At 37.7% G+C, this 17,528-nt stretch overlaps 1 protein-coding gene across 3 annotated transcripts in view; it reads left to right on the top strand.

The window, feature by feature from the left end:
• The window catches only part of LANCL1 (LanC like 1), a 47,318-nt gene that overhangs the window by 14,772 nt on the left and 15,018 nt on the right, over positions 1–17,528 (top strand). For all 3 annotated transcript variants that reach the window (XM_009182974.4, XM_003907901.3, XM_009182973.2), the window contains exon 4: positions 8,760–8,967. In XM_009182974.4, the coding sequence (XP_009181238.1) occupies positions 8,760–8,967 (208 nt within the window). The remainder of the gene's footprint in view (positions 1–8,759; positions 8,968–17,528) is intronic.

Raw genomic sequence — 17,528 nt, 5'->3', positions numbered from 1 at the left:
GAAGTAAATAATTGCTTAAGAAAGTACTTTATACTTACTTTACAAACTTTTACAACTGAAATTATCTTGGCTTTTATTTTAAAATTGAAGCAGAGGGTATAATATAGTGAAGAGATTGGTTAACATGAACTTTTAATAGAACTCAAACATCATTTCCACTGAAGCCTATGTATTTACACCCATGAGTTGTCATAGTGCAGTTTTACAAGCTGTATCCCTGACTTTTACCTTTTTTATTCACAGCAGAGGTAAAAGTGCCCTGACCCTGGGAAAGAAAGGAGGGAAGAATTTTTAAAACCCTGTAGCTGTCTCATATTGTCAAAAGAGGCAGTTATTACCATAAATCCCTCTGGTCTCTCTCATGCTCATTGAGGAATGAGATGTTATGATTAATCAATTTTTCAGACAGTAATTTAGACTTAAATTACTTCTATAATGTTCAAAAAAAGAATAATAAAATAGGTTGACTGAATGTTGGTTCCCAAGGGAATAAAGATCATCAGTTTGCAGTTTTATGATCATTTGACTGTTGGAGGACAGGAGTAAGATTAAAACACTCTTCCTGTTGATAAAATGTTACTGCAGTTAACATTTGAATGACAAGACGGTGCAGGCACGTACACCAATGACTACTGTTGTATGCCAGGCACCATTTTAAGTGTGTTGCATTAATTCACTAATCCAAACCTCAAAAAAACTTTATATAGCCAGGCGTGGTGGTGGGCGCTTGTAATCCCAGCTACTCAAGAGGCTGAGGCAGGAGAATCGCTGGAATCTGTGAGGCGGAGGTTGCAGTGAGCCGAGATGGTGCCACTGCACTCCAGCCTGAGCAACAAAGGGAGACTGTCTCAAAAAAAAAAAAAAAAACCTTTATGGCCAGAATACCATTCATATCCTCATTTCACAGATGAGAAAAATGAAGCAAAGCAAGGCTGAGTACTTCATTCAAGGTTATACAGCTAGTGACAATGCTAGGGTTCAACCCAAACAAGCCTGGCTCTTGAGTCCTGCTCTTTACCCTGTGAGCATGTGTGCATGTGTGTGTTTACTCTCAGCCTCTAAATATGAGTTTATTCTGTACACTTTATAAGTGAAGAAGGTTTACTCACAAACTATAAGATGGAGTGGTTTGAACAATGACAACATGATACTCATGCCATACAAACTTCATAGAAATGGCTAATGACTAGTCAGATTTAAGTGTTTTAGTAAAAGAAGAGTCAGAGTAAGCCCTGATAAAGCATGAAGGAAATTTGGTAAGAAGGAAACAAGGCTTATTAGGCAAGAGTAATTACTATTTAAAAAGTTATTTAGAATTGAACATAAAATAAACCCTGAGAAGACTTATGGGCATTTGCAGCTAGAAAAATGAAAAACTCTCCAGTGTTTTTCTATAGAAGGTGTTTTTTCCCTTCCTAATCTTGTATTAATATATTCAGCATGGTTTCAGGATAGAAAATTAATTGGGCCAAGACAGAAGCTTTTCCTCATAATTGCTTGTTTTTGAAAAGGCTTAAAGATCTTCTCAAGTGAATTATCATCCATAGTCTGAAATCAATTGGTAGCCCTTGCAGCTGTTAATAAGTGATATTTTGAACGAACAGCCTCAGTTCTTTTCACCAAAATTCTCTTTTGTAAAATGTAGTACATGGGAGTGTAATGCATCGTGATATTGATGTATGACATATGTCTGCAATAAGCATCGAGTTGTTCATTTTTAGCCTTAATCTTTTCCCAGTAGACTTACAGGAACTATGTATTCACGGCTTGTGTAGCAGGGGACACATTTTAGTTATTTAGGAACCCCATTAAGAGTTGTTATATATGACTCTACACATAGCAGCAGACAGTACAGAAAAATAGCATGACTGGAGGCCCCTTAAGATCAAATCCACTGGTCAGCTACTGAGTGGTTCTCAGTGGTGTCCAGAGATCGCTGGGGACTCACCAGAGAACATAATGCTACCTGCCATGGAGCTGGTCTGAGTTTTGATCCAGGTAGACTGTAGGTGCTAGGGGAGAGAACATTCTAAAGTGCTTTATAAAATGGAAACCACAAAACACTGGTAAGGAATTGTTATTATAAAGGATTAAATGAGCAGATAAAGTGTTCTTGTGTTAGAAATAAACATTTGATCAAAAGTATTGCTTCCCTTGCAGATAACATAGTAGAAAAGTGAAGTAAACCCAAGGGATGGCTGATATCACTGCTGTCTTTGAGAGACAGTGAGGGAAAATGCTAGCCCTTACTTCATTTTTTCCCACTCTTAACTATGATGATTCTTAGGGGAAAGGATGATCAGCTCACACTTAAAAAAAAAAAAATACAGGACTCTAGGGACTTTAGTTCTGAAAGACATGACCCAGTCTTCTGTAACCGACTCACAAAGTTAATGAGGCTAAAATTGGCATGTATTTCCTCTTTTCAAATATTAAATAACCTTTTAAACAAGAGGATATGTAGCATAATCCCTAGAGTAATATTAACTTGCACTCTAAATGCAAGTTATTATAGTGTTTCAAGATGCTGTTCCTCTGATCTACCAAATGTATGGCCTTTGAGCTGCAGATTTAGCATGTGAGTGTTAGTTACTGCTGACACCAGACTTACTTGAAAGGAGTCACTCTGGCCAGGTGTCTTCTCTTTGCAGTTTGATCTCTTTGTAAGTAGCTCTTCATCAGAGCCAGCATTTCAGTGTTTAATTTGAGCCCTGACCAAGTGTCCTTCACCTTCATTAGATGCACCTGTCCCACCCAGCCAGCGCTGTTAGGACAAGTAGAAAGAGCCACGGGCGTGGATTTACGCTGGTTAGAGCACTTCACAATGGCCACTAGATAAATGAATGCAGTTGTAGAGTTTAGACACCACCAGTGGGCTTGAGTGAAGCAGAGTAGGATGAGAGTGTGACACAGATCAGAAAAAGAAAAAAAAAGGAAGGAAAGAAGACCTATCTAACAATCTGACTTTTACAGCCAACACCAAGAAGGCTGTGTTTGTCATTTTCATTCCAATAACAGCAGCACTTAGCACAGTGCCCAATTCATAGTTGGTGGGCTGCAGGGCACTGCGGGGAGGAAAAGCGAACAATGTTTCCCTGTTTTTTTTGTTTTGTTTTTTCATCTCTTTTTCTATAGGACAGTCAGCTCTGAAATAAAGAAGAAAAGAAACACATTTTCAGAGTACTTATTTGCCCTCCTTATTCTCTTTTTTACTCATTTGTTTGGGGCAATATTATTAAATTAAAGGTGTGGAGTCATGACTAGTTTCCTCCCCGGATGACCTGTTAAAGCACTGGAGTGTTTGAAAGCCACAGCCCACGATGCTCCGCTTTAGTCGGACAGCTGGGCAGATGTCCTACTCTGGATTGTTTACGGTTCAGGCATGGGGAGAGTGCTGTGCACAGTAACAACAATGCTCTAAAGACAAATGTGATTTTGTTAAGGAATGGAAATGCGCATGGTCAACATTCAGCACAAAATTGAGAAACAATTACAAAAGAACATACTAGAAATTATCAACCTGATATAGAAAGACAGGTGGTCATACTTGTAGAGAATACTTTCACTTCTTATTTTTTCATAAATCTGAAGAAAAGAAAACAATAATTGATGAGCTGTTAAAGTTTCAAGTAGGGAAAAATGTATTTGAACTTAGATTGGAACACCCAAGTGCCCCTCCTTTAGGAAGTTCCTGTCTCCCTATCATTCTAAACTAATGTGTATTAGTTAAGCACCTCTGATGAGCCTTGTAGATCCAAAATCTGAACATGATTTTCCCTACCAGAGTACATGAAAGGAGTCTCTAAATGCCCTTGAACTGCACGAAAATGCGTTGCAGGGCTGAAGTACCATGGCACAAAGCTTTTTCATCACTGTAAGCTGGCCATAAAACAAATGAAAAATGTTGAGGAATAATCTGTAGAATGCAAAATCGCAGAAAAGTATTTTGAGAGATATATCTGTGGAGATTTTTATCTCCATATGCATTTGAGACACAGCAAGGTCTTGATTGGTCAAAATGAATAGGACTAATGATCCCTCAGAAATTCAAAGGCTTACTATTAATTACGTCTCAACAGCTGGCTGTATATATAGTACTACTTGGCATAAGTTGCTGAGTAAGGAAATTGCAGATTTAGAAGTATCCCTAAATAATGTACCCTCCCATCCCAGGGTAGTAGCTACAGGAAAAAAAAAAGAAAGAAAAGAAAAATCTAGTTCACAGCTTTCATACTGAAGCCAGGACTGATTCCTATTACAACAGAATTTTATTTGGTCCTCACAGCATGTTTTTTGTTTGTTTGTTTTTGTTATTGTTTTGTTTTAAATAGTTATCAACATTTCAAAACCAAGAAATTCTTAGGGTAAACTGAGAGACAGTGCCAGACTTCCCGAACTTCTTGTACAGAATGACATCTATTCCTGGTCTTCAGAGCAGTACTATCATTGGAATGTTCTGCAGTAATGGACATGTTATTTCCATCACAACAGCCACTAGCCACATGTGGCTATTGAACATTCAAAATGTGGCTAGCATGACTAAGATTGAATTTTAAATTGTGTTTACTTTTAATTAACTTACATTTCTATAGACATTTATGGTTAGAGGGTATCATACTGGACACTGCACTTCTAGAGAAACCAGACAGGTTGCAGGAGTAGTAATTCAAAGTACTACACATCTGGATGTGTAGATTTTCTTCTATGTTTTTTTCGAGTTGTTTTACAATTTCTGGTCTTAAGTCTAAGTCTTTAGTCCATTTTAAGTTGACTTTTTTACATAGTGTGAAATGAGGTTCAAATTTCATTCTTCTGCATGTGGATATACAGAATATTCATACTTACGACATTCAGTAACACCATTTATTAAATATAAAATAATTCTAAACTCTCAATCAGTTTAGAGCAGATTTTTACAATTAAATTCAATCAAAATTTAAATCTCATTCAGTTTTTTCTGGTCTAGAAGAGAAGATGAAGGGAAGGAAACATGTCGCCATTCTACTTTTTGCTTAGCAGACAGCACAAAAGGAAATGTAATGTGATATTCAAATTTAAGCCTAAGAATACACTTGGCTAAAATTGGCTTTTGTCACATTTTAAAGTAGATGCATATTCTGCGATAAAAAGATGAAAGAAAATGCTAAAAAGATGAAACTCCCTACCTCATTCTTTGTCAAAACTCAAACAATTTTGGCTGTTATGTTAGAAGTCAGTAGAAGTGTTTCTTCTCATTATATTAAGTGTCCTTCAGAGAATAGAATCATTTGGGGATGAATTTATTAATGGATACAGCTGTACTCTTTCCTCCCAAACCTGATTCTCCAACAGAGGGGTTTGCCACCTCAGTGGATGGCACCATTGCCCATCTAGCTGTTGAAGTTACTCATCAGGAGGCATTTTGACGTCTCCTCCTCTGCGCATCTCCCACCAGGTTCTGCTGATTTTACTTTCTAGACAGGTATCTTTCCAGTTCATTCTGACAACATCCATGTTAACACCACCCACCCTGTGTCTCGCTCCTACTCCTGAAGCATCCTCCTAACTGCTCCTCCTGCATCCACTGTTCCATACACTCCCTTGCAAACCTCACAGTGCAGTTATGGTGAACTTTTAACAAATCTAAGTATATTCTTCCCATGCTTAAAATGGGTGCATTTCAAATGAAACTCCAAATCCTAACTGGCCTGCTAGACCCTGTGTAATCTAGCTTCTGCCTGCCTCTCTAGCTTTGAGAAGAGCTGTCTTTTTTAGGATTAGGGTTACCAGGACATGGCAATACAATACATCTAAAATAACAGTGGCTTTAACAAAACTGAAGTTTATTTTTCTCTTGTGTAAGTAGGCAATCCACAGACTGGTGTGGCAGCTTCACAGTCTGCCAGGATCTAGGTGGCTTTGATCTAGGTGGCTTTGATCTTTGAAACTTTACCACCCTCAGCACAGAGCTTCCAACTCACGGTCCTTAGGCCATGGCTGCTCTAGCTGCCCCATCACATCTGCATTCCAGCCAGGAAGAAAGTAGAAAAGGAAATAAATGGCCAGTGCCTTCCCTTTAAGAACATTTTCCCAAGTTGCCTCCACTACTCCCACTGCATCCTGTTGTTCAGAACTTCGCCACATAGCCATACCCAGCTATGAAGAAGATTGTTCTTAGCAGCCAGAAGAACATACCCAGCTAAAATCCAGGGCATTATTGTTGAGAGAAAGGTGAGATACATTTGGAAAACCACTTAGCAGTCTCCATCACAAGAGGTAACGCCTCATTTTCTAGAGTAGAATATGAGTCAGAAATGTCTGACATAGAAAAATTGATAGCACATGAGCATATTGTTAGAAATAGAGAGACAGATACTAGATAAAATGGCTGAAACTGTTGAAAATGGTTGCCTCTGGAAGGCAGGAACACAGTGAACCAGAGGACTGGTGTTTTGCATATTAAGTCTTTCAGTGCTGTATAATTTTTTCCATGAAGAACATATATATTTTGATAAACATTGCATTTGAGGGCATTTCTTAAGGCATTGACTGAAGCCAGGCCCACGAGTATGTATTAGGACTGGGTGATTTTTCCCTGCAAAGCCCCTGAAGTTGTGTTTTTATTTCCCACCTTGCCAACCATCCCCGAGTCTTTGGTATTTATTCAGAGGTGGTGGTATATGCATGGTTATTGTCAAGGGTTGAGGATCAAAAAGATCAGGTTTAAGACATTTGGCCACAAGCAGTCCCCCCTTTTTTCTGTTATTAGGACACATTCTGTTGTTTTCTATTACATAAAATACTGATGAGGCATTAAATGTCTGTGACTTAATGCATTTTGTCTTATTTTCCTGACCTGGGTTGATTTATAATAAGCATGTACAGGAAACTTTTTCTAATTGGCAGCAGCACTCACCACTTAAAGTCCTTTTCCTCTATGGATGTTCTGTGACAGGGAATGTAGACACAGTAAACTATCATCTGCAGAAGATTGCTTATCAAAATTCACAGAGCCAGAGGCCCACGAGAGGTAGGGGAGAACTGGAACTTGAGGTTGTGGAATCCCAGAAACTAGAAAGATAATTCTTTGCTGATCAAAAAGAAAGTTTTAATCCAAATGTATTCTTGTGAGACTTGAGAAATGATTACCTGTTTTTCATGAGAAATACACCAAATCTTACAATTGCAAGCCTTAATAGGTTTTGTTTGTTAAATAGTTAAGCCAAGAGGAATTGTTGCTAATGAGAGACAAAGGTCTGAAAGGAAAACAATCATTGGGCTTGTATTTAATCACTTTTTATTTTCTCAGATCTCCATCGTGTCATTGTCTGGCTTTGGTGCTTACATAACTTAATTAGGAGAGTTCAGGCAGCAATGGGAATAGTAGGGCAAAATGAAAGGGTAACAGTTTAAATGGATCACCTGCAGATGCGTGATATGGATGGAGATAAAGCCTATTAAGGACCTAATTTTAGAAGAAGCTCTTGACATCAGCCATTTGTGAAAAGGGGATTTTTTTTTTATTACCTACACACAAGGTTCTGTACACTTGTCTACAAACCTTAAGCATTAGTGCATCTGATCATCAGCTTCTGGGATTACTAACACCAAGCCACTTTGAAAGAGCAGTCAAGGTTATTAACTTTGGCAGGAAATGAAAATTTGGCCTTAATATACATGTGAAATTGAATTGTCTGTAGCACAAAGCTTTGGAGATTACCCATGCAAAATGAGAAAACTATCTAAATTTAAAATTGTCCTCAGTACAGTGGAAAGTAATTTTGCAGACAGCATTTTTACTGCATTGAAATCTGTGAAGAGATTGGCTCTATTAATTTAAATTTAAACAGAGGTTCTGTGTCTTCTAAAAATGGCAAATGAGATGGAAAATGTACTTTAAGGGAAAAAATGGGTTTCTGGAAATGCTGCAGGCAGGCAGGCTTCCTACTCCACATCTTTGAGTCTGCCCTGAGACCAGTTGGCTTCAGAGGGAAGGCTTTCCACTGTGACAGGCATTTGAAATCAGGACATGCAGACAGTGCCTCTATTACATATTTCAGGCTTCAAGAAGAGGGTAAGAAACTGATCGAGTAAAGCCCAAGGCAAAAGTCATTGGTGGCTTTTACATTACAGTTACCAAAGTAGGTGGGTCCTTGACAGAGAAAAAAATCAAGGGGTTGAATATTTTTTCTCAGCTATCAAATAACTTTCTTATAATCCCTGCCTGGAAGGATACTGGGGCAGGGGATTTGGTTACATTAACTACCTTTTCACTAAAAAAGAACAAAAAAAAACACACACACTCACAAACCAAACTTTTACGTAAAGAGAAATTGAAGTTTTCATTCACTAGTCTTTGAATTTCTTTAGTTCACGACAAACCATTTCTTATTAATTATTAGTGAATCGATTACATTTATTTGGAACCCTAGTTTAATGACACATCATTTCACCATCAAGAAGAATACATTAACACAATAACCAGAGTACAACAAAGATTAATAATAGGCTGTGTGTCTCTTTATTGGCCAAAGCCTTAGAGACCTTATTATTTAATAGAATTGTCATAATGAGGAAACTGAGGACAAGTAGTTGGCTTATGCTGGTTCGTAGAGTTGCTTACTAATAGAGCTGAGCCTAGAATTAAAGTCACCCAAACTTCCAGATCATTAATATATTTGCTACAGGTTATCAAGAATCACTGCTGAGTAGACACCATGCCAAAATAATAAAATAACTGCCTTTCCTCATCTTTACATTGCTTTCTTTTTGTTTTTCAGGTATTGCTGTGCTTTACTTACATCTTTATGATGTATTTGGGGACCCTGCCTACCTACAGTTAGCACATGGCTATGTCAAGCAAAGTCTGAACTGCTTAACCAAGCGTTCCATCACCTTCCTCTGCGGGGATGCAGGCCCCCTGGCAGTGGCTGCTGTGCTGTATCACAAGATGAACAATGAGAAGCAGGCAGAAGATTGCATCACACGGTAATCGTGTTTCTACATGAGAGTTATTTTCTAGACATCATTATGCATTAATTCTGCATATGTTAACAAAAGAACATTCTAGTGAGTTTACTTTTCTCTTAGCAGATAAATCTCACTGCTGTCATTTAATCAATTCTCATATTATTCCTGTGTTGTAGTTAAGGAACAACAAATATAATCCCTATTTTATTGCAAGATATAAGACACTGTCATGTTCCAGATTAAACATCAGTTCAGTAATGTAAGTGAGGTCAAAAGCCTGAACATATGATTACTAATCCAAAGTGCTATCCAAGATCTGTAATTCAAGGAAATGCAGTTCAATTCCTACAGGTGGGCTGAGAGAGTCCTTCTAAGGGACCACAAACTGATTCAAAACGGCCTTTCTTAGAGGCAGTGACATGCACATCCTGATTTTCATTTTGGTATAAATTATGGTGGTCCACTAGAAGCTGGTGAATTATGAAGAATTATTAAATGTTTTTACTAATAGGCTATAATTGTTGCCTTACCAGAGTTTATTAAGCACTCTTTCAGAGTTCTAAGAACCCTGGCTGCCATGCGACTCTGCATGCATTGCTCTTAGGCTCCCACTGCGCGTGCTAACACTCCAGCAACGTTTTAACCACTGACCGTCCCCGAGTTGACCATGGTGTTTGACTCCCACTATTCTTTCTTATAGATTACTGTTAGGATGGCATTACCATCACGGATTTAGTTTGTCTAGGATCCCTTGGCTAATCTTTACCCTGTTTGCTGGTGTATATTTCAACAACAGGCTTTTTGGACTTTTCAAGATGTGATAGTGCTATATTCAAAAAAGAAATGATTTATACCCCTATTGTTTAGGCATGTGTGTGTATATGCATATATCCCTTCTCTCCCAATCTTTGCCCATACAGTGATGTTTTCTTATTGTAACTAACTTTTTCCACTGGAAATTGTAACAAAAAGAGGTGGTGGGAGTCTTTTGTTCCACCCATAATGATTTGGGAATCATCATATTGGATCATTGTCTGAATTGACATATACTTCAAAACACCTTTTTTTAAATACATGCCTATGCTACATTTCTTAGGGGCTAGACATTACATAGTACATTACTTAGTGCGTCTAGAGGAAAAAAACTGAACATTCCATTTCCAGAGCTGAGAAGCTTTTAATATAAAACCTGTCACCAAGCTCGACCAAAATGAAAGATGAAACAAAACAGTGATTTCCCCCAAAGTTTAATTAACGTGTGTTCCTTCCATAGTAGCTGACTTGCATAAGACTTGCCAATACAAAAACTGTTCCATACTCACCTAAATGTGAAACACAGAGACTACCTTTAAATTTTTTTTACATAGCTGATATTTAAAGCCATCAGCCAACAACTGCTTTAGAGGTCCACAAGATATTCTCATTCAGTGAATCACTGTTAAGTACCATCAAATCAAATTGTAGTGCTCCCAATATTCTATATATAATGCCAGCCTTTCCAAAATACGTGCAGCCAAATTTTAATAGTTTGCTGTGTGAAATGTTAATGTGTTCAATGAGACCAGGATTCATAGATTCAAACAGATGGGAATTTGTATCAAAGCACTAATTAAACAAAATTAAATATGTGTCTTGACCGGCTGCTTAGAGTCTTCTGCAGCTTATATACCTGAGGACAACACAGCAACTCTAGGGAGCAGCACTTGCCAATGTTAACTCACCTATACAACCCTCTTCTTCATGAAATCTTGAGGGCCTATTCCTAACACACTCTTTGGGAAATGGCACAATATCAGTATTAGTGTATTAAAATTAAAATGCTCGTAAGAGTATGCTGAGATTTTTGTTTTCGGTATATTGGTACTAAAGGTGTTTTTGTCATTTACCTTTTTAAATTTTGACATTTCAACAGTATTTATAGCCAGTAGGCTTGTTAAGGTTAAAAATACAGTGTGTGAATATAATAGGAAAATACACTATTTGTGGCTATAGCTTTGATTTTTTCAGATTTTTTATTTTATATAAAACAGAAAAAGAATGACTTGGAATGATTTGTAAGTTACGGACTTTGCTTTATCCTTTCAAAGGAAAAATCTAGAAATTTGACTTAATTTCAAGAAATCCAAAATTATTTCATATCAGTTTAGTAAACCTCCTTTAACTTTTTACTAAACTTTTCTCATTTGACAGATCTTTTGAGATCCCACACTCACATTCTCTGTGTACTGCCTTTGTTGTGCTTCATTGCCAACATCATGTTCTAGCTAGCTTGCTTTTTCTACATTTTCTTAATATAATGTGCTTTCAAAATCATAATATTTAAGTTTTAGAGACCAAACGGTCCTTTGAGATCATCAAAAGTCTAATCCTTAAAGAAACTGAAATCCAAGGAAATCAGTGTTTCCCTGTAGTACATATTCTTAACCTTGGGCCTCTGAGAATCTTAGGGTTTCTGGAAGTGTATAAAACCTCCAAATTATATTCAGCAAGGAGAGAGCATTTGTGCTTTTCTTAAAGGGATCTATAACTCCCCAAAAGGAGGGTGTGTGTCTGTTTTCATCCCACCCACTTCTACATATCGGTGCCACAACATGAATAGAGTATGTGGCCTGTTCCCGATTAGATGGCTAACCTGACATATATAGTGCTTTGGGGCCAGTACTTAGAATGTTGAAGCACGGTGGCTTTCCTGGTCCAGAAATGTATACCCTCCCTTCTTGTAGTGTGACAAGTCAGTAATGGACATCTTTTTTTTTTTTTTTAAATAAGCAAAAAAGGGATTTAAAAATATTTATTGTGGTAAAATATACATAATATAAAATTTACAGTTTAACCATTTTTAAATGTACAATTCATTGGCATTAATTAGATTCACAATGTTGTACAACCATCAGTACTATTTATTTTCAAAAAATATTTTATTACTCCAACAGAAACTCTGTACCCATTAAAAAGTAATTCTCCATGCCCCCATACCCTCATCCCCTGGTAACCTATATTCTACTTTTTCTATGAATTTGCTTATTTTAGATATTTTATGTAAGTGGAATTATACATTTGTTCTTTTGTGTCTGGCTTACTCCACTTAGCATAATGTTTTCAAGATTTATCTATGTTATAGAATGTATCAAAAATTAGTTCCTTTCAGTGACTAAGTAATACTCCATTGTATGTATATACCACATTTCTATTTTTTTAAAAGGCTATTTAGTAGGTTCTGGAGAAGGAAGCCTGGAGCTTATATAGCCGGTGTGGGGCTGTGAGTGCTTTGGGGGCTATGGAATTCCAGCTGCACTCCCTACTATATGATCTTGGGTAAATTACTCTAAACCTCAGTCTCTCATCTGTAAAATAGGAGATAATTTATGGAAATCACTTAGCATAAATTATAGCACCTAAACTAAAAATGTGATTATAAATGTTACCTATTATTTGGCTTGTAAAAATCATTGCTTATGCTTCTACTTTCTTTTTTTGTTATTATACTTTAAGTTCCAGGGTACATCTGTAGAACGTGCAGGTTTGTTTCACAGGCATACATGCGCCATGCTGGTTTGCTGCACCAATCAACCTGTCGTCTACATTAGGTATTTCTCCTAATGCTATCCCTCCCCTAGTCCCCCACCCCGATAGGCCCCGGTTTATGATGTTCTTCTCCCTTTGTCCATGTGTTCTCATTGTTCAGCTCCCACTTATGAGTGAGAAGACACGGTGTTCGGTTTTCAGTTCTTGTGTAGTTTGCTGAGAATGATGGTTTTTAGCTTCATCCATGTTCCTGCAAAGGACATGAACTCATCTTTTTTATGGCTGCATAGTATTCCATGGTGTATGTGTGCCACGTTTTCTTTATCGAATCTATCTTTGATGGACATTTGGGCTGGTTCCATGTCTTTGCTATTGTGAACAGTGTTGCAGTAAACATACATGTGCATTTGTCTTTATAGTAGAATAAGTTATAATCCTTTGGGTATATACCCAGTAATAGAATTGCTAGTCAAATGGTATTTCTGGTTCTGGATCCTTGAGGAATCGCCACACTGTCTTCCACAATGGTTGAACTAATTTACACTCCCACCAACAGTGTAAAAGGATTACTATTTCTCCACATCCTGTCCAGCATCTGTTGTTTCCTGACTTTTTAATGATCGCCATTCTAACTGGCATGAGATGGTATCGCATTGTGGTTTTGATTTGCATTTCTCTGATGACCAGTGATGAGCTTTTTTTCATATGTTCGTTGGCCACATAAATGTCTTCCTTTGAAAAGTGTCTGTTCATATCCTTTGCCCACTTTTTGATGGAGTTATGTTTTTTTTTTTTCTTGTAAATTTGTAGATTCTGGATATTAGCCCTTTGTCAGATGGATAGATTGCAAAAATTTTCTCCCATTCTGTAGGTTGTGTGTTCACTCTGATGATAGTTTCTTCTGCTGTGCAGAAGCTCTTTAGTTTAATTAGATCCCATTTGTCAATTTTGGCTTTTGTTGCCATTGCTTTTGGTGTTTTAGTCATGAAGTCTTTGCACATGCCTATGTCCTGAATGGTATTGCCTAGGTTTTCTTTTAGTGTTTTTATGGTTTTAGGCCTTACATTTAAGTCTTTAATCCAATTTGAGTTAATTTTTGTATATGGTATAAGTAAGAGGTCCAGTTTCAGTTTTCTGCATATGGCTGGCCAGATATCCCACCACCATTTATTAAGTAGGGAATCCTTTCCCCATTGCTTATTTTTGTCAGGTTTGTCAGAGATCAGATGGCTGTACATGTGTGGTGCTATTTCTGAGGCCTCTGTTCTATTCCATTGGTCTATATATCTGTTTTGGTACCAGTACCAAGCTGTTTTGGTTACTGTAGACTTGTAGTATAGTTTGAAGTCAGGTATCATGATGCCTCTAGCTTTGTTCGTTTTGCTTAGGATTGTCTTGGCTATATGGGATCTTTTTCATTTCCATATGAAGTTTAAAGTAGTTTTTTTCTAATTCTGTGAAGAAAGTCAGTGGTAGCTTAATGGGGATAGCATTTAATCTATGAATTACTTTGGGCAGTATGGTCATTTTCACAATATTGATTCTTCCTATCCATGAGCATGTACTGTTTTTCCATTTGTTTGTGTCCTCTCTTATTTCCTTGAGCCGTGGTTTGTAGTCCTCCTTGAAGAGGTCCTTCACATCCCTTGTAAGCTGGATTCCTAGGTATTTTATTCTCTTTGTAGCAGTTGTGAATGGGAGTTCACTCATGATTTGGCTCTTTGTCTATTATTGGTGTATAGGAATGCTTGTGATTTTTGCACATTGATTTTGTATCCTGAGACTTTGCTGAAGTTGCTTATCAGCTTAAGGAGATCTTGGGCTGAGATGGTGGGGTTTTCTAAATATATAATCATGTCATCTGCAAACAGACAATTTGACTTCCTCTCTTCCTATTTGAATACCCTTTATTTCTTTCTCTTTCCTGATTGCCCTGGCCAGAAATACCAATACTATGTTGAATAGGAGTGGAGAGAGAGGGCATCCTTGTCGTGTGCTGGTTTTCAAAGGGAATGCTTCCAGTTTTTCCCATTCAGTATGATATTGGCTGTGGGCTTGTCATAAATAGCTCTTATTATTTAGAGATATGTTCCATCAATACCTAGTTCATTGAGAATTTTTAGCATGAAGGGATGTTTAATTTTATTGAAGGCCTTTTCTGCATCTATTGAGATAATCATATTTTTTTGTCATTGGTTCTGCTTATGTGATGGATTACATTTATTGATTTGCATATGTTGAACCAGCCTTGCATCCCAGGGATGAGATAAAGCTGACTTGATCATGGTGGATAAACTTTTTGATGTGCTGCTGGATTCGGTTTGCCAGTATTTTACTGAGGATTTTCACATTGATATTCTTCAGGGATATTGGCCTGAAATTTTATTTTTTTGTTGTATCTCTACCAGGTTTTGGGATCAGGATGATGCTGGCCTCAAAATGAGTTGGGGAGGAGTCCCTCTTTTTCTGTTGTTTGGAATAGTTTTAGAAGGAATGGTACCAGCTCCTCGTTGTACCTCTGGTAGAATTCGACTGTGAATCTATCTGGTCCTGGAATTTTTTTGGTTGGTAGGCTATTAATTCCTGCCTCAATTTCAGAACTTGTTATTAGTCTATTCAGGGATTCAACTTCTTCCTGATTTAGTCTTGGGAGGGTGTATGTGTTCAGGAATTTATCCATTTCTTCTAGAGTTTCTAGTTTATTTGCGTAGAGGTTTTTATAGTATTCTCTGATGGTAGTTTGTATTCCCGTGGGATCACTGATGATATCCTCTTTCATCATTTTTTGTTGTGTCTATTTGATTCTTCTCTCTTTTCTTCTTTATTAGTCTAGCTAGTGGTCTATTTTATTGATCTTTTCAAAAAACCAGCTCCGGGATTCATTGATTTTTTTGAAGGGTGTTTCATGTCTTTATCACCTTCAGTTCTGCCCTCATCTTACTTTTTTCTTGTCTTCTGCTAGCTTTTGAATTTGTTTGTTCTTGCTTCTCTAGTTCTTTTAATTGTGATGTTAGGGTGTCAATTTTAGATCTTTCCTGCTTTCTCTTGTGGGCATTTAGTGCTGTAAATTTCTCTCTAAACACTGCTTTAGCGGTATCCCAGAGATTCTGGTACGTTATATCTTTGTTATACTAACGAGAGTTGGTTTCAAATAACTTATTTCTGCCTTAATTTCATTATTTACCCAGTAGTCATTCAGGAGCAGGTTGTTCAGTTTCCGCGTAGTGCGGTTTTGAGTGAGTTTCTTGATCCTGAGTTCTAATTTGATTGCACTATGGCCTGAGAGACTGTTATGATTTCCATTCTTTTCCATTCGCTGAGGAGTGTTTTACTTCCAATTATGTAGTCAAGTTTAGAATAAGTGTGATGTGGTGCTGAGAAGAATGTACATTCTGTTGACTTGGGGTGGAGAGTTTTATAGATGTCTATTAGGTCTGCTTGGTCCAGAGCTGAGTTTAAGTTCTGAATATCCTTGTTAGTTTTCTGCTCGTTGATGTAATATTGACATTGGGGTGTTAAAGTCCCCCGTTATTATTGTGTGGGAGTCTAAGTCTCTTTGTAGTCTCTAAGAACCTGCTTTATGAATCTGGGTACTCCTGTATTGGGTGCATATACATTTTGGATATTCAGCTCTTCTTGTTGCATTGATCCCTTTACCATTATGTAATGGCCTTCTTTGTCTCTTTTGATCTTTGTTGGTTTAAAGTCTTTTATCAGAGACTAGGATTGCAACCCCTGCTTTTTTTTGGCTTTCCATTAGCCCCCATCCCTTTATTTTAAGCCTATGTGTGTCTTTGCACATGAGATGGGTCTCCCGAATACAGCATACCTATGGGTCTTGACTGTTTATCCAATTTGCCAGTCTGTGTATTTTAATTGGGGCATTTAGCTCACTTACATTTAAGGTTAGTATTATGTGTGAATTTGATCCTGTTATTATGATGCTAGCTGGTTATTTTGCCCCTTAGTTGATGTAGTTTCTTCATAGTCTCAATGGACTTTACGGTTTGGTATGTTTTTGCAGTAGCTGGTACCGGTTGTTCCTTTCCATGTTTAGTGCTTCTTTCAGGAGCTCTTGTTAGGCAGGCCTGGTGGTGACAAAATCTCTCAGCATTTGCTTCTCTGTAAAGAATTTTATTTCTCCTTTGCTTATGAAGCTTAGTTTGGCTGCATGTAAAATTCTGGGTTGAAAATTCTTTAAGAATGTTGAATATTGGCCCCCACTCTCTTCTGGCTTGTGGGGTTTCTGCATAGAGATCCGCTGTTGCTGATGGGCTTCCCTTTGTGGGTAACCCAGCCTCTCTCTGGCTGCCCTTAACACTTTTTCCTTCATTTCAACCTTGGTGAATCTGACGATGATGTGTCTTGGGGTTGCTCTTCTCAAGGAGTATCTTTGTGGTGGTCTCTTTTTCCTGAATGTGAATGTTGGCCTGTCATGCTATGTTGGGGACGTTCTCCTGGATAATATCCTGAGGAGTGTTTCCGACTTGGTTCCATTCTCCCTGTCGCTTCTAGGTACACCAAACGTAGGTTTGGTCTTTTCACATACTCCATTATTTCTTGGAGGCTTTCATTCCTTTTTATTCTTTTTTCTCTAACCTTCTATCTCTATCTTCTGCTTGATCAATTTGGCCATTGATACTTGTGTGTGCTTCACAAAGCTCTCATGCTGTGTTTTTCAGTTCCATCAGGTCATTTATGTTCTTCTCGAGACTGGTTATTCTAGTTAGCAATTCCTCTAACCTTTTTTCAAGGGTCTTCTCTTCCGTGCATTGGGTTAGAACATGCTCCTTTAGCTCAGAGGAGTTTGTTATTACCCACCTTCTGAAGCCTACTTCTGTCAATTTGTCAAATTCATTCTCCACCCACTTTTGTTCCCTTGCTGGTGAGGAGTTGTGATCTTTTGGAGGAAAAGCAGCATTCTGGTTTTTGGAATTTTCAGCCTTTTTGCACTGGTTTCTCCCCATCTTCGTGGATTTATCTACCTTTGGTCTTTGACGTTGGTGACCTTTGGATGGGGTTTCTGAGTGGATGTCCTTTTTGTTGATATTGGT

This window comes from Papio anubis, chromosome 10 (assembly GCF_008728515.1).
Source record: "Papio anubis isolate 15944 chromosome 10, Panubis1.0, whole genome shotgun sequence".
Classification (NCBI taxonomy): Eukaryota; Metazoa; Chordata; class Mammalia; order Primates; family Cercopithecidae; genus Papio; species Papio anubis.
Note: the sequence above shows the minus strand (reverse complement) of the source record. Positions and strands in the feature narration are given on the sequence as shown.